We start from the raw sequence: 16,689 nt of genomic DNA, 5'->3' as shown, positions 1-16,689 counted from the left end.
GCGGCTTGAGTTTTGTCATTAACCTGCTGCTGCTGCCGTATCGCTTTATAATCTTCAAAGTCGTGGTCATGCGCTGTAGGCAGCTGTGCAGCGCACCGGTAACAACTGGACTGAGACGCATAATAGAAAATACGCTTCATCCCATGTGCATCAACCAGGCTTGTGCATCTGGAGACTGACTGCGGTGCAAAATACACGGGCAGTGAATTGAATTAAAATCCGCTACCCGTTAAACCGGAGAGCCGGCTGTTATGGTAACCAGAGGGGGGGGGTCGAGAGCGGAGCGCGCACGGCACCGGGGCGGGAGCGCGCACGGCGGGAGTGATGCTGATGCTGCAGGAGAGAGGGAGAGAGGGAGAGAGAGGGATGCAAGGAGCGAGTCGGGGATGGGGGGGCCTGACGTCACCTTGGAGACAGAGGGAGTAAAGGAAGGGGGGAGGGAAGGAAAGAGAAGAGGTTGAGAGGATGAGGGACGGAGGATGAAAGCTGAGAAATGACTGCATCAAAGACACGGGGAGGCAAATCTCAATGCGTAAATAACACTGCAAATCTAAATAAGTAGGATATATCTGTGCATAAAACAGAGTATGCTGTAATAAAAGACCCGAGCCCCTGAAAAGGTAATCTTTCTTTCCTTCATGTATGTTTCATTTGCACGCTTTGTCCTGTTCCAGAACAGAGCGCATAGCTCCGCTTGACTCGTGTTCACGTCGCAATACAAAACGAGCAAACAGTCACGGAGCAAGCAGAGCTGTTTGCAATGGCCTGCAGAACTACACGCAGACACACCTAACCAGAGCAGCGCCTGTTCCACTCCAGCACTGTGACTGCGGGTTCTTCCGTGCATGTGACACAGTATGTATATAAATATGATATTGACAGATATTTTAAAGCTGTTACGATATTTTTCCAGTCCTGCGGCAGTACTGGTTTTCTCTCTCTCATTCATTTAGTGTCATGATAATTCAATCACAAGTAAGCACCCGGTTCATAATGAAAGTGTATGATCATAGCGCTATTATAAAACAGTATGCATTTGGCGCAGTGGAAACTGCTGGGCTCAGCGCATGTGAGCACATGGGATTGGCGCACCTCCACACGAGCCGTAAATATTGGCAGGTGAGCATCCATGCTTTAGAGCAATTTAAGAGGCCAGCAGCCGCATGGGGCGATGCCTGCTATTGTTTGCCGGTTTGCATGCGTCGCCTGTCGTGGAGGACAAAATCCTGGTCAAATGTGCAGTTTCATCCTGATGATGCAGGTGCTTCCGGTGTCGATAATACATCCGTTATTCATAACATGAATGAACCCAAAAGCGTGTAGCTTACATTCTTAGATTTAGTTTGATTGCATATGTGATTATGTAATGAACATGATATTTATGTCCATTGATGAAAAAGCAAGCGGAAGGTGGGTGTACAGCTGATAAAAGTAGATGAACCGCTTCCCAGACATTGATGTGCTCCTGTCTTCAATAACCAAAACAAACAAATAAGCCTGAAATGAAAACCCACTATTGTTTCGATATTTGTGAAGTTATTTGGGGTGTACCTCTCCTGTAGATTTGCGTTGGTGAACTACTATTGCCATTATCAACTGCAGCAGCTCAGTGTGAATCTAAGCTGTTTGAATCGAATACACAGAGTTCGGTGTAAGAATTTACCAGAATTGTTTTACAAAAGAAAAGAACATAATAAACATCTGATAAACATATAGAGGGACTTCCTCGGCTTTATTTGGGGACTGGCCGTGTGTCTGTTTTCTTCTCACCATGTTCCTATTGATGTCATTCACTTCAAGGAAGAAAAAATAAAACAAATACAGCCATTTATTGCGGTGTGCTTCTGTGTTATTATTATTAATATGATTATTTTGTTCGTGCCCAAAAGCAGCAACGATGATGTCTTCCCCTGGGCCGGGCACCCCCAGCGATCCCCTCCTGCCCAGTCCGGGGGGGGTCCAGGACAGTGCCTGGAAAGCGGGCTCCATCCCCAAGACCTCCACCTTCCCATCCTCCACCACCCGCCACCTCAGCCACCGCGCCAACAACTTCAAGCGGCACCCCAAGCGGCGGAAGCTGATCCGGCCCTCGCCGCCGCCGCCCCCCAACACCCCCTGCCCCCTGGACCAGCTGGACCTGAGCGAGCTGCCCCCCCGGCGCACCTTCCCCGAGCTGCTCTTCAACGGCTGCATCCTGTTCGGTATCGAGTTCAGCTATGCGATGGAGACGGCCTACGTCACGCCGGTGCTGCTGCAGATGGGCCTGCCCGACCAGTTCTACAGCCTGGTGTGGTTCATCAGCCCCATATTGGGTGAGGAAGAGCCGTCCAACTCACTGGGCGCCGGGGGGAGTTAGGGAGAAATCTCTTGAGTTTAGAAAGGAAAGAGAGTCAATCACGTAGGGCATAAAAGCCACAGCATCCTTCCCCTGGGCTTCAATAAAGCAATTGCCGACATGTTTAAGAGAACTGCAGACGTACAAACATGTCAACATACAAAACACGCCAATAGAGTATCTCTATATATGTACATGGATGTTGCTCTTTTTAAAACTTTCTCTCTCATCCCCTCATCCCCCTATCCTCCCTCACTCTCTGCCCCTCTCCACCCCCCCCGGTGTCCTCAGGGTTCCTCGTCCAGCCGATCCTGGGCGCCTGGAGCGACCGCTGCACCTCCCGCTTCGGCCGTCGCCGGCCCTTCATCCTGGTTCTTGCCATCGGTGAGAAACACGCCCGTCCTCCGCCCCCCGCTCTGTGGCACAAGAACAGGGGAGAAGAGAAGCCTCTGGGTGGAAATGATGACTCCGGTTCTCCTCACATCAGTAGTTTATTCAGATTCTGCAAATGCAATTCTGTGGCTTGTGCTAAAAGCCTGTCAGGATCATCTGCTTTTCTTTTTCTCACCGGCAGGAGCGCTGCTTGGTCTGACGCTGGTCCTGAATGGGCGGGATATCGGGACCGCCCTGGCAGACACGGCAGCCAATCACAAGTGGGGGATTGTGCTGACGGTGTGTGGCGTGGTTCTGATGGACTTCAGCGCCGACTCGGCAGACAACCCCAGCCACGCCTACATGATGGACGTCTGCAGCCCCGAGGACCAGGATCGTGGACTCAACATCCACGCTCTGCTGGCAGGTCAGGGACACCCCGCCCCCGGTCCCATGCCAGGCTGTAACCCTGGCTCACCTCCCTGCGTCTCTCTATACATCTCTCTGTGTTTCTCCATCAGCGGTGTAAAAAGTAGTCAGAAGTTACACTTGAGTAAAACTACTCTAAGTATTTACTTTCAAGTGTAGTGAAGTACCAAAAGTAAATATTGTGATTTTAGCAATAAAGTGAATGTGCATGTGTTTGTGTGTGAACTTTATAAAGGGCACACGAGATTCATTTGATGTTTTAATCCAACATTTTATTCAAACAAACAAGGTATTTTAACTGTTCCTCGATTTTATCTTGAATTAAACCACGTCCAACGAAAATAAATGTAATTCAGGCACAGGTCTGGACATTTCTTTCATTTCTGTTCAGTTACAAAGGGTAACGTTAGGCTATAAAGCTAGATGTCTTGACAGTTCAGATTATCAATTGCAGTAATCAAATAAAATTAATCATTTACAAAATATTTTCAGTTTTTCTTACTGTAACTGGCTGTTCAAGCGAGCAAGTACAAAATGCTGCAATTCTGGTGAAATCTTCAGGCTGTCCTTGGGCGGAACTATTTCAGCTAGGCTAATGGCACAACAAACTTTTAATAGTTAACAGTGCCAGTTTAAAATATTCATTTCAGAAGCGGGACAAGCGCAGAAGAATGTGATTCTGATTCATTTTACAAGACGGTCAAAGACATTAACCAAGTTAGCAAGAGTGTAGGTTAATCTCTTTCAAAAACAGCCTGTATTGACGAATGCATTTTATCATCAGAATGATCAAAAACTCATAGTCAATCAGTGGCCTGAGAAAATAAGTGTGTCCTTGTGCATTCCCCCTCTCTCTGTCTGCGTTCACCCCAGCGCGGTCAGCAGTGCTGTGGGCTGCTCTGTGTGTTTTGTGTTGAGCTAAAGGTTTTGTTTGTGGCTACTACTGTACCTTTCATTGAAATAACATCACCTCCAATTCACACAGAAACCGTACAAGGCAGGCGTGTGTCTAAGGAGGGGGCCGGGGTTGCCATTGGTACCAGGATTTAATTAAACTCTTGACCTGTCCACTCAAGAAATTACCCGATGGCAAATGCTACAGACATCAGTTACTGGGTTTGTGAATTATAATTAGCTGTAAGCTGTGATGCCAGCCGCAGTCGCACGCCTGTGCCCCCTGACCCTCACCAGGCTGTTTCTCCCTGCAGGGTTGGGCGGCGGCTTTGGCTACGTGGTGGGCGGCATCAACTGGGACCACACAGAGTTCGGGAGGTCGCTGGGGGGTCAGCTGAGGGTCATCTACCTCTTCACCAGCATCACCCTCGCCATCGCCACGGCCATGACCCTCACCAGCATTCCGGAGCGGCCCCTGGCACAGGCACAAGCCGCCAAGCGCCCCAGGAACACACTGAAGAGCCCCAGCCTGGCGCTGCCGCCCTCACCCCCGGTGCCACCGGGGCAAGGGGAGCACGGGGACGACGGGGAGGGGTTCGCTGCGGAGGAGGATCCCCTGAGCTACCAGTGCTACGACCCGCACCCCTGCCAGCCTGACCCCCTGGCGTACTCTGCCAGCGCCAACGCCCGGCTCTACACTGGCCTCACCAGCCCCCTCTCGCCCCTCAGTCCCCTCACCCCCAAGTACGGCAGCTTCATCAGCCGCGACAGCTCCCTGACGGGCATCAACGAGTTCGCCTCGTCCTTCGGCACGTCCTACATCGACAGTGTGCTGATCGACTGCTACACAGGGCAGCAGACCCCCCAGCCCCTGGACCCCGACTCCGCCACCGCCCCGCTGCTGCCCCACAGGGACACCCCGCCCACCCTTGGTGCCGGGGGAGCGCCGCTGAAAGGAGGGGGCTCCGGGATTCTGAAACGGCCCCAGAGTCTGGCCCTGCTGGACGACACCCTGCTGGCCCCCGGCCCCGGCGTGGAGAGCGGGCGCAGGAGGACGGTCACCTTCCGGCAGCAGGTGAGTGTTGGGGGGTGGTGGACAGCGTGATTGAGCACATGTCTTAGAGGCCCTTATTGCTCTGAAACGCGAGTGGGAAACGCCTCGGCTGAAGTGCACCAGAGCACGGCCATTCAAAAGATTCAAACTCTCTTAAGTGTTTTGGCTTTAGGACCCCGGACACTGATCCCTCCCCGCCTGTCTCCCTCTCTCTCTCTCTTGCCCCCCTCCCAGGTGGCCAATATCCTGCTGAACGGCGTGCGCTACGACAGCGATCTGAGCGACACCACGGACGGCACCGACAATCAGCTGTCCATGCGGCTGCTCTGCAACGCCATCTACAGGATGCCCCCCCCACTGTGCAGCCTCTGCACCAACCACTTCCTGGGTCAATATCACACCATGTGTGTGTCACAGCATGTCTGAGTGTGTGTAAGAGTGTACCTCAGAGGGTTTCCGAGTGTGTCTCAGAGTGTGTCAGCATGACAGAATGTGTGTCAGTGTGTCAGAGTGTACATCAGAGTGTGTCAGAGTGTCCGAGTGTGTCTCAGTGCATTAGAGTGTACCGCAGAGTGTGTCAGAGAGTGTGTGTCTCAGTGTGACAGTGTTCCTCAATGTGTCAGAGTGTGCGTCAGAATTTGTCTTCTTCAGTTTGTCAAAGAGTGGACGAGCTCACAGCCGCTGTCTGTCCTGTCTGTCCCGCAGGGTGGCTGTCTTTTGAGGGGATGCTGCTCTTTTACACCGACTTCATGGGGGAGGTGGTGTTTGGGGGCGACCCCAAGGCACCCCATGACTCGGAAGCCTACAAGCTGTACAATTCTGGAGTGACCATGGGCTGCTGGGGCATGTGCATCTACGCCTTCAGTGCGGCCTTCTACTCGGGTAAGACACACACACGCACACGCACACACAAGGCACTGGGGAAATGAAAGACACACGGGGCAGGCACACTCACACAAATCCACACACGCAGCTTGAGGAACAGACGGGGACGTGTCCGCTGTACAGAGTATTCAGATGGTGAAACGGTCTTCTCACTGACTAACCCCCGTCTCCCTCTCTCCATCTCTCTCCTCTTTGGCCCCCTCTCTATCTTTGCTCCCACCTTCCTCTTTTCACCCCCTCTGTTTTAACCGTCTCTCCCTTCCATACTCTTTTCCTCTCTCTCTCTCCCTCTGCCTTTCTGTTCCCCTGCTCCCTGATCCCTGCCCCCTGCCCCTCTCTCCTCCTCCTCCTCCCTCCTTTTCTCTCTCTCTCTCCCCCCTTCACTCAGCGATCCTGGAGAAGCTGGAGGAGCGTTTCTCCCTCCGCTCGCTCTACTTCTTCGCCTACCTGGCGTTCGGCCTGGGCACCGGCCTGGCCACCCTCTCCACCAACCTGTACGTGATCCTGTCCCTTTGCGTCACCTACGGCATCCTGTTCTCCTCACTGTGCACCCTGCCCTACTCCCTGCTCTGCGAATACTACCAGAGCCCGCAGGTCAGACCGCCAAGGGCCGCCGTGTGTGTGCTTGCGTGTGCGTGTGTGTGAGTGAGTGTGTGACTGTGTGTATTTAAATTCAAGCAAGCACTTGAACGACATCTCAAATCTTTCACAAATGGGTGACGGTCGACGAGCAGGGCGTAGTTAATAACACATCAGAGCATAACCGTTTACACAAAAAGACTTCTACATGTGTGAGGTAGTGTGTGTGTGTAGTTGGACACGTGTTACAGTGCTCTTAATGCGTGTTCCTGTGTCGGCGCAGTTCACAGGCTCCTCGGAGGACGGCACGCGCCGCGGGATGGGCGTGGACATCTCCCTGCTGAGCTGCCAGTACTTCCTGGCGCAGATCCTGGTCTCTGTGGTGATGGGCCCCCTGACCTCGCTGGTGGGCGGGGCGCGGGGCGTGATGTACTTTTCCAGCGTGATGTCGTTCGTGGGCTGCCTGTACTCCTCGCTCTGCGTGGTGTACCAGCTGCCCCCGCCGGACAGCGACACAGAGACGCAGCCCCTGCTCATACAGATCTAGAGAGGGGAAGACGGCAAGCCAAACATCTCATCGCACCGACCACTGTGTCCGTCTTTGTCCGTCTTTGTCCGTCTTTGTCCGTCTGTGTCCGTCTGTGTCCGTCTGTGTCCGTCTGTGTCCGTCTGTGTGTGTGTGTCTCTGTCCGTCCAGAGTTCTCACCACGCTTCAAAGCAATACCCGGGCTGATGTAATTAAAGTGTCGGGGTGACATTATTTTTGTGACTTGGTGCACACCTGTGAAATGCAGTGAGCTAGTTTCACACAGCCCTTCTGGTCCTCGAATTCTTTCTCCTCTTTTCACCAGATCGTATCGAAAGAGAGCAGGGTGTCATTTCGTAGCTGTTCAGATGGTTGAGAGATGAAATATTCTATTATCTTTCATCTTTCCTCCAGTTGGGTTTAGCGGGGTGCCTGGCAGTGCTCTGTGACTCCCCGTTGTTTGTCAGCAAAATAAAACGCCCCCAGTATTTATATTCACATGTACATAAACCCTTATTTGCTCCAATAGTGAAAAGGACGTCACGCAGATCACATCCAGGGCACTGAAACAGGAAGTCGTCTCTGAGCTCCCCCAGTCATTGCTGCGTGTCCTTCACTAACATATCGACTGATACGGTGCAGAACTCTGGGCTGTCAGTCTGTGTGTCAGTCTGTCTGTCGGTCTGTCTGGCTCTGACATGTTTGTGCATTTCAATAGCTGGTCTCCTGCGTTGCAAGGCACTGTGCACATCTGGCTCTGGACTGAACACATAGAAGAGCATTCATACACCTAGACACACATAAATATGCACGTGTTCACAAACACGCACAAACACGCACATAGGCACGCGTTCACAGACCGACAATTAAAAATGCACACGTTTACAGACACACACACTCACACATAGCAGCCCATAAACATAAACAGACACACACAGACACCAAAGACATTGACACACATACATACTTACAGACACACAAACGCACAAGTCTTTGAGTCTTCTGTATGAAAGGCACACCGCAGCTAAAGTAGTGGCACTGACGTCTCCCAGGGAACTCATCCAATCACAGCTGTGGTCCAATCGAGGGGACATTTTGGACCTTCAGATCCTGAACGCTTAGACCTGATCTGTGTGTGTTCCTGTCCGGAGCCCCAGTGACCCCTGACCCCTGACCCCAGCTGGCCCTCACGTCCTGTCTGTTCATACTGCATATGACATTATTCCCCCCCCCGAACATAAGCTGCTGCCGCCCCAGGTGAGCTGTACCAGGCACCAAGATGAATGTAGGTTGTCTTTGCAAAGACGTGGGAAAGCACTTTCTGAAAACGTCTCCCGGCTGTCGTGTATTGAACTGTATCTGCTTCCTGCTTCAGACGGATCCCTCGTTGCCAAAAATGCAGAATCCTGACACTGGCCTGAGATTCCCTTCTGTGGTAGGAGAATGTAAACGAGGCAAAGGCAGATTTCTGAATATGTCTGGCTCCCGAATCGCAAGCTGCCGCCGCAGCCACACACCCGAGGGAAGGGGGCTGCGCCGGCACGCTCCGAGGCCCGTCTGGAAATCTTGGCACGGCACCGTAAGGGACTGCAGATGGTGCCGTGCCGTTTTCCCAGGCCCTGTACCCGGGGGCCTCAATCGCCGCCATCGCCATCCCCGAAGCTCCCAGCGCCACACTCTCCACGGCTTTCACTGCGCACGCATCGCTTTCATGAAATGTCTGTCTTTAAGGAATGTTTCATTGAATTAATAATAATAAAAGAAAGAGGTTCAGTGATTTAGCTTCTTATTCCGGGAGTGGGGTTTCTGGATAATGCCGTCTGTATTGCAGTAATCAAAACAAACTTTGGAACACAAACTCTATAAACATTCCTTAAAATCTGTCTCTATTAAGCCATTGTTTGGATCAGACTGTTTTTTTATTTGTTTGTCCGAAGACCTTTGCTTTGTTTCTCTTTGTTTTTATATTTCGTTTTTATTCAAACAGTTGCTTTCTTATTTTCTTATCCATATTACTGCTATGAATCTATTATTTTGGGATACACAGATGATATTTTCTGTATTTATTTGACTTATTTTGGTTTCAGAACTTATTTAAAATAACGATATTCAAAACAATAAAAGACTGATAGTGGTTTAAGAAAAGCCGAGCTGTGTTGTTGTCAATCGCCGCCTTCCGGACAGAAACCGACTGATGAGGGCAAGAGGTGAGAAGTGAGGGAGGAGAGGAGAGGCGCTCACTCGGGGAAAGGGTCTCAAGGGTCTTCTGGTTTTCCTTTTTACAGAAGAATATATCTAATTATGAGCTCGATTGGATTTGTGTAGCACCCTCTCGGTCTTTTAAAGTGTGACATGACCTGACAATGCTTCATTCAGTGTAATGTACGCAAAAAAACATGTGAACGCCTGAAACAGCAAGGTTTCTTTTTTGCAGATTAATACGGGCTTTAGGGAACAGAAAGAGAGGCAGGGGAAGTGCGTTACGCTAAGGCAATGTGGTTCCCAGGGTCCCACTAAAAAAGCAGCAGTATCTCCTGCTCCACCCTGACCCCGAGACCCCGCTTCAGTATTGTTCTGCTATAATAGATTACACATTTAATGGTTCGTTCCAGGGATCGGCTGATTAACATACATATATTGCTGTTGCAAAGGATGTATTATTATACACCAGCTTGTCAACAGCATGTATTTTATATTAACTTTGTAAGTAAGTTGTTTACCTGATACAAAAACAAACAGGTGAGATTTTGGTGACCGGTCCACACCCTTATTGTAAAACTAAAGGACAATTTTAAAAAATAAGCAAGAGAAAGGATAGGGCCAGCTGTGTTGTTGTTGCAGGTGATTGTGGGTGAAATTAGTTACTGCATGAAAGAGTAAACCTTGCATTTGTTTTACTGTACTATAAATACTTTTAAGTCAGGGATTACAGAGACAGTCTGTCAGTGTGGCTTTTACAAACGATCCCTCTGGGAACAGGGTTTCCTATTGGCTTGGGTGCAATGTCCACGTTTTGACGGAAAAGAGCTTCAGCACAAACAAGTGAAATCCGAGTCCGGGCCCAGTCGTTCCTGTAATCAAGACTTGTGTTCTTTGTCAAGCGCGCAGCTGACCTAATATGGGCAGATTCTCGCAAACATTGTCACTTTGCTGTGCAGGGCTGTGCTGTGATGTCCAGTGGCCAACAGGGGGCGACAAACAGCCACTGCCAGCCGCCCGGTGCAATTCTCTCACATCTCGGGAGAAGCGAGAATAAAGCTCCTCTGACACCGAAGAAAAGGCCCCCCGCCGCTCAAAGGCATGCTTTAGTCCGCTATAAAGCCGAGTTTGCACAGGATTCAAACACTAAAACACCAGGCCGTTATTTCCCTGCCGCCGCTGTCCTTAACGCACCTCTCACCCGCAGAGCTCAGGCACCGCCTCCCCTCCTCTCGCCAGCAGAGGGCGACACTCCCCCCGGACCACGTTTCTGCTGCTCCACTATAGCGCCATTTCATTGAATTAAAGTGAATGGATGCGTCTCCCATTTCATCGTGACAGGAGCCCTTTACACACACACACTAGCCGTGCATCACGCTAACCACCTCCTCCATTCCTGCGCCTGCTATTCACCCCATGAGGCCGTGTCCTCCACAATAAACCTGGATCAGGCGTGCAGAACAGACCCTTCAACACCTCCGGCGCTGGTCCGGGGCCCCTCCTCACCGCGCTTAAATTTCAACCACCAGAACTTTGAAGTCTTAATGCAAATTCACTGGAACTAAATTCTTAATGTGTAAGCAAGCGCTTTAATTCACAGCAATCGAGCAAGTGTCGCAGCTGCTCACATCCCCCCCACAGCTTAAAATTAAGACGCTCCCATTAGACAACTTAAAGGCTCAATTAAAGAGAGCTCAGCAGCCAGGTGATCTGGGACCGCACCGCTGCTCCAGCCGGGTTTAGAGGGTCTGTGAAGGGTCATCTGGCCAAATAAGACAGTTGGTGGTTTGAGGGCTTGGGCTGAAGCCTACAGGATCACTCGGTTTAGATTTGATGGGCTCTTGGAAAGGGGGGATGAGTCCCTGTGCAAGCAGGACTGGAAAGCTGGGAGATGGCAGGTCTAATATGAAAGGAGAGCTTGTGGGGCTGGGGGGGGCGTGATGCGGTGTCAAATTCACACAAGTCCACTTGAAAGGCATGCAGATGGACTGCAGTGGAGAGGGTGTAGCAGTGACGTTCACACACAGGGACAACGCAACACGCCGAATAAAAAGACAAGACTGTTTTATTTATAATCGAGAACCAGAATATACAAAGCAGTGGTCAGGCAACCAAAAAACAGAAAAATAAAGACTTTGTAAAAACCTCGCTCCGAAGGAGAGGCTGCGCGTGAAGCGGGTGGCCGCCCATACCGGCCGGGACCCCCAGGAGACGCCGCTGCGGTCACGCTAATCAGAACCGTCCGAGAGGAGGCTGCTGGGAGTCTAAACCCGGGGCGTTCAGACCACGGAAATCTCAACTTAAACTGTACAGAGAAAAAAAAAAAATATCCGAGGAACTCATACAGAACAACGACCAAAACCTTCAGACTTAAGAGGGGTTAATAGACGCGGCCGGGGTCTCTGGACTGGGCGGGTTTCGCTTGTTGCGAGGCAGAGACCCTCGTGGCCGCGTTCGCCATCCATGCAGTCGTACTGGAGCTTCGCCGGGCAAATATGCGGCCGGCGTTTAACCGCACAATCCTCCTCGGCAGGACCGACTACAGACCGGGACGCTCGAGTCCTATTACCCCCCACTTAACTCCTATATCTTTGGTCTTCACTGGGTTTGAGAGGTCACCATAAAAAATAAAATAAAAAAAAAAAATCTGAATAGTTTCTTACAAAGAGCTGCTCGTGTGTATCTGCTGGTCAGGTAACAAAGTAGAAAGTGTGCTTCATACATGTATAAAAGGTTGGAGACCGGGGCGGGGGTACAGGGACAAAAAAAGCCAACACTCTGATCTTATAAACGGGCCCTATTTGCAGCAATCAGTACAAACTGGTCAGCGACCAATAAATAACACTTTACAAAAGGAGGGTTGTGGTGTTACAGGACTCCAGTGCGCATACAGAAGTTTAAAAATGATAAAAAACGTTCACAAAAGCACAACCTCTACTGGGTCGGGGTGACCAGGCGGACAGAGCGGGCGGCGAGGGCGGGCCGGGCTCTAGGCTTTCGCTTCGGCCTCTGTGGAGTCGCCGTTTTCCGTCTTCTGCTTTTTTGCGGTTTCCACTTTTTCCTGGTGGCGGGGGGAGGAACAGAGAATAAATCGATTAGAGTCCAGACACCGAGGGACGGTCCGAGTGAAACAGCAGGTCTTAATTCAGCCAGTCTGCTTTTAAATAAAACCAGGGCGTGCGTGTTGAAATCTCGTGTGTGTGTGTGTGTACATCTACACAACCCGGCTCACCTCCTCCTCAGCCGGGCGCTTCACAGGGTGCTCGGCCTCTTCGTCAGCGCCATCCTCTGCCTCGTCCTCCTCTCCCTCTCCCTCGGCTGCAGGGGACAGAAAACCCATCACTGACGGCACCGAGAGCGACACGCACGTCACAAGACGAGTCCCCGCATGGGTGGCATCTGAACACATCCGCCCTGTGCGCTGAAGTGCGACCGATTCAAAACACTCCCCCACCCCCCCCGCGGGTAGAGACTCAAAACAGCAGCTCACCCTCCTCGTCTTCCTCCTCATCCTCAGGGGTTTCCTCGCCGTGGTCGGCACCGTTCGCCTCCTACAAGGGAAGGACATGGTGAGGAACTGGCATCAGGCCAGCGATCACTGATAGGGGCCTTTGATCTTCTGTGTAAGGACTCGAGAGATCGAGTTCATCGGGGGGGTAAACAATGCCAGCCGTGCCCCTTCACCCCCTCCACAAAGGCTGGGCCGGGGGGGAGGGGCAGCGCACACCTGCGCGGCGAGGGCAGACAAAGGCCGGGGGGGCGCCGGGAGTCACTCACCGTGCCGTTGGCAGGTGCGTCTGCGCTGCCGTTCTTCTCTTCCTTCTTCTCCTCCTTCTTCTCCTCAGTCTTCTCCACTTCCTCCTTGGCAACCTCCTTCTTCTCCTTCAGGTCCTGGAAACGAAACATGAAGTGAGGCTGGAGCAGTACTACACCCCCACTCTTGGGGTTGGAAACACTGAGTAACAGACGCGCTGTTTTTCCACCCCCCCACGCTGCCTGACATTTGACAGCCCCGAACAACATCTCCATTCAACGCACAAAAAAGACCTAAACAAAGTCGAGCACCGAGCAGAACCAATCAGAGCGGCTCCCGTCCCGCGGCTCCCGAGCCTCCACTCCTCGCACCCCCGCCCGCAGGCCGCCGAACAAGAGCCGGGGATCCGGGGCGAAGGCGGCTCGGCAGGGATTGGGGCAAGTAGATTAACAAGAGCTACTTCTCGGCGGCTACGGGGGGGGGAAGGTGGCCGGCAGGTGGTGCCCGGGGATGGGGGGCAGTTGGGGGATCAGCCCGGTCCTGGGGCAACAGAGTCCGCGGTTAAACCACACTGGACAAGCATCCGGGGCAACAGAGCACAGGCGTGGGAGTGGGGGGGCAGAATAATAATGATGATGATGATGCGGTGAAGGGCTGGCGCGCGCGCCCGGCGAGCAGACAAAAGAATCCGGAGACACGTGGCGCGCGCTCTCGTGCACGCGCGCCGCACGCGCACGCACGCACGCGCTTCCCGCCGTTTCGCGCAGCCCCGGCTCCCGCGCGGGTATAAATACGAGCCGCCCGGAGCCGCGGACCGGCCAGAGCAGCGGAGCGGCGGGGAGACACCGGGGCCACCCCCGCAGAGGCGCCCATCCACCCGTGTGGAAAGTCCCCCCCAGGCTTAAAGGGGAAGCGCAAACGTGGGGTTTTCGGTCATCTCAAACCGGGAACAAAAAGCTCCGATTCCCACCCACAGCCCGGCTGCGTTGCGGCTCTCACCCCGGCCGCCGGAGCCGAACTCAGCCAAACCGCGCAGACCACCGGCAAAACCCAAAACGCAATTAAACCCGCACACTAAGGGACCGGGGGCTGCCCGGTAAGGTGGCCCGTCACCCAACGGAACAAAAGCGGGCATCGCCGGCGGTGGAGAGGCGCCTGCCGACCCCGAGTCCCCCAAACCCAGACCCGCGTGTAGCGCCGAGGAGGCGGCGGAGACAAAGAGCCCCGAGCCCGGGTCACAAGCCGCGCAATGAGCCCAAAACTGCACTCACCTTTGGGGTAACCTCGGGGGTGGCGGTGGTCGTGTCAACTGCGGTATCAGCCATTGTGTGCGGACGAAGAAAACAAGCCTCCCAGACAGAAGAAGGTGGTAATTAATGGTTTCTTTTCTTCGGGTGTACGGAAGGCAGCGACCCCTGTCTCGGATGGGAAACTGGCGACTCGGAGGCGAGGAGAGGAGTGAAACACGGCGCTTCAAACCTGAGAATTAAATAGCGTCCTCCTGAGGGGGCAGGTCGAGGCGGCTCGGGATTGGTGGACGGGACTTTCGCCTGCGCCCATTGGAGGACTCGCACGTCGATCACGCCCCAGAGTCCCGCCTTCTAGGACACGCCCCCTGTGTATATTTATTGTCTATTCGTCGATGTACATGCAAGGACACGCCCCCTCATTAACAGCAAAACGATGCCCCTTTTCGAGCTTCTCATTGGCTAATTCAAATGTCGGTCATCGCTGAACAATACCCTCTCGTCTACACAAGAGAAACTGTTCCCTTTGTCTCTATTGGGTATCGGATGCGTCAATAAGAAATAGATACATATATATTTAGTATACAGTTTATTATTCATTGATGCGCGGCTCTCGTAAACACGGTAGTAATGTTGACATGAGGTTGACGCGTCCTCCCCCGTGAAGAGCCGCACATTGCATCTGCAGCTCGGTGCACGGAGCTCTGATATATTATATATCTGACTTTATTTCCCTACGCTCGTTAGATTGCCTAATGCATCAACTCTGATCGGACGGGGGGTTGTTTTCGTCGCTTTTGACTTAAGACTGTGAAATGAAAACGAATGAGATTTATATATTTGATTTTGTATTTTTTCTTGGCTTTTTCATGTGTAACTGGTTTCGTGCATCATGCATTGAGAGTTCACCCAAGTGCACGTTGTCGTGTCTTTGTTGCTCATTCGCTCTCTTTTCTGTTGGCAGTTTTGGGAAGTGCGGTGTCGGGTTTCAACGCGGGCCAGGTTAACTATTTCATAAGGGAGCTCCTCCTCTCTCTTGGCCCGTCCTTGAATTGTATTAAACACTTTGCGCCTTTTCATTTTTCTCCTCCAAAACAATTCTTCATGCAAATAAACAAATAATTAGTATTGACGCATATTGTTTATTATATTGAATACAGAGCTTCTGTACATGTCTTATGTGTTTTTCCTATTATACAGCTTCTGAACATTTGGTTGTGCTTTACAATTAACTGTAAGTATAAGCATGTAGCAGTCTGTATCTTTAATTTATATCATTGTGCTTCGAAACTCTGGAAAAAAGAGCAACTTCATTCCCTGAATACACATCTCCCCTAGTGTCTACACAAATTGTGGTAAAGGGCCGAGAGATGAAGCCAACTAGTGGGGTCTGCTCTTTGGACAGTCAAAATCTAGGCCTAGTGTCTGAAGCGAAACAGGTTCTCCATCGTTATGTTTCCATCGATTTCAGCTCTTACATTGACATCCTTGAGGGATGTACGCTTGTTGGGCGTTGATTTCAGTTCTCTTGTATTTCCTTAAGACGTTCGAGAGTTTAAAGGAAAACAATACTGAAAAGAAACAAGCTGTGAAAACTTTGTTCTTGATCAATGCACTCGTCCCTTAGTTGCTCGAGGCCTTCTGCGTGCCCAAAGATGTGCATGAAGAGGTGGTTTGGAGGGTGTGTGGCGGGGGTCACCAAAAATGTGACAAGAAAAGCATCATTATGGCCTCGGTCTGAGGGGACACCCACTGACCTGCAACTGACTGATCTGTTTAACACAGAAGAAAAAAAAACGTGAGAGATGGGAAGTAAACAAGGGAGGCAGAGACAGGGGAAGTGCAGGCCATGGGTGTTGAGGAGGGCAGTTCGTGGCAACATCAATCAGGCTGCCCCGTTCACAGGAGCGCCATGGCAGCACCGAGGGCAGGGGAGGGAGCGGCAGGAGGTCAGGCCGAGCCATTCTCATGGTAACACGGAGCAATCGACCCTGCAGGCTCCCACTTCATTGGGGAGATAAGAAAGAAAAGCACAAGCCCTGCGCACCGGCATTTTAAACAAGACCATTCGGCAGAATCCCCGGCCACTGGCTTTTGTCTTGGCACACTGCGTCACCATCAGAGGACGTTGGGGGGTTAACCACGTCAGGGGAGAAGGAACTGTCCAATCTTAGGGGGGAGCCAATAAGAAAGTTACAGTCTGGTCCATCTTGCAGTTTCCAGGCAAAAGCAGAGTGGATCTTTTCTGGGAGAAATCTGGTATTTTGTCTAGAGAGAGCGTGCTGTATCCTGATATATTATGTGTGCCTATAGGTCAAGCAGCACAGTGGAAGGACAATAGAGGAAACTTCAAACATCAATGAGGTACCTTTATTCATTAAAAGGTCTGCCTTTGCATAGTTCATTCTGAGAGAA

At 51.8% G+C, this 16,689-nt stretch overlaps 2 protein-coding genes across 2 annotated transcripts; one reads left to right on the top strand and one right to left on the bottom strand.

The window, feature by feature from the left end:
- The first annotated feature begins 469 nt into the window (after positions 1 to 469).
- On the top strand, positions 470 to 9,540 carry slc45a1 (solute carrier family 45 member 1). The gene is made up of 9 exons (XM_066691083.1): positions 470 to 620; positions 1,890 to 2,312; positions 2,627 to 2,719; positions 2,910 to 3,134; positions 4,345 to 5,105; positions 5,319 to 5,472; positions 5,790 to 5,966; positions 6,358 to 6,563; positions 6,832 to 9,540. The coding sequence occupies exons 2-9, from the start codon at positions 1,898 to 1,900 to the stop codon at positions 7,093 to 7,095; spliced, it is 2,295 nt and encodes a 764-aa protein (XP_066547180.1). The 5' UTR covers positions 470 to 620; positions 1,890 to 1,897; the 3' UTR covers positions 7,096 to 9,540.
- A 1,780-nt stretch (positions 9,541 to 11,320) lies between these two features.
- Positions 11,321 to 14,503, bottom strand: LOC136713416 (parathymosin). Its single transcript, XM_066690483.1, has 5 exons — positions 14,299 to 14,503; positions 13,051 to 13,164; positions 12,764 to 12,824; positions 12,506 to 12,591; positions 11,321 to 12,334 (listed from the first exon to the last, which is right to left on the bottom strand). The coding sequence occupies exons 1-5, from the start codon at positions 14,350 to 14,352 to the stop codon at positions 12,263 to 12,265; spliced, it is 387 nt and encodes a 128-aa protein (XP_066546580.1). The 5' UTR covers positions 14,353 to 14,503; the 3' UTR covers positions 11,321 to 12,262.
- Between the last annotated feature and the right edge of the window lie 2,186 nt (positions 14,504 to 16,689).

Source organism: Amia ocellicauda, chromosome 18, assembly GCF_036373705.1.
Source record: "Amia ocellicauda isolate fAmiCal2 chromosome 18, fAmiCal2.hap1, whole genome shotgun sequence".
Classification (NCBI taxonomy): Eukaryota; Metazoa; Chordata; class Actinopteri; order Amiiformes; family Amiidae; genus Amia; species Amia ocellicauda.
Note: the sequence above shows the minus strand (reverse complement) of the source record. Positions and strands in the feature narration are given on the sequence as shown.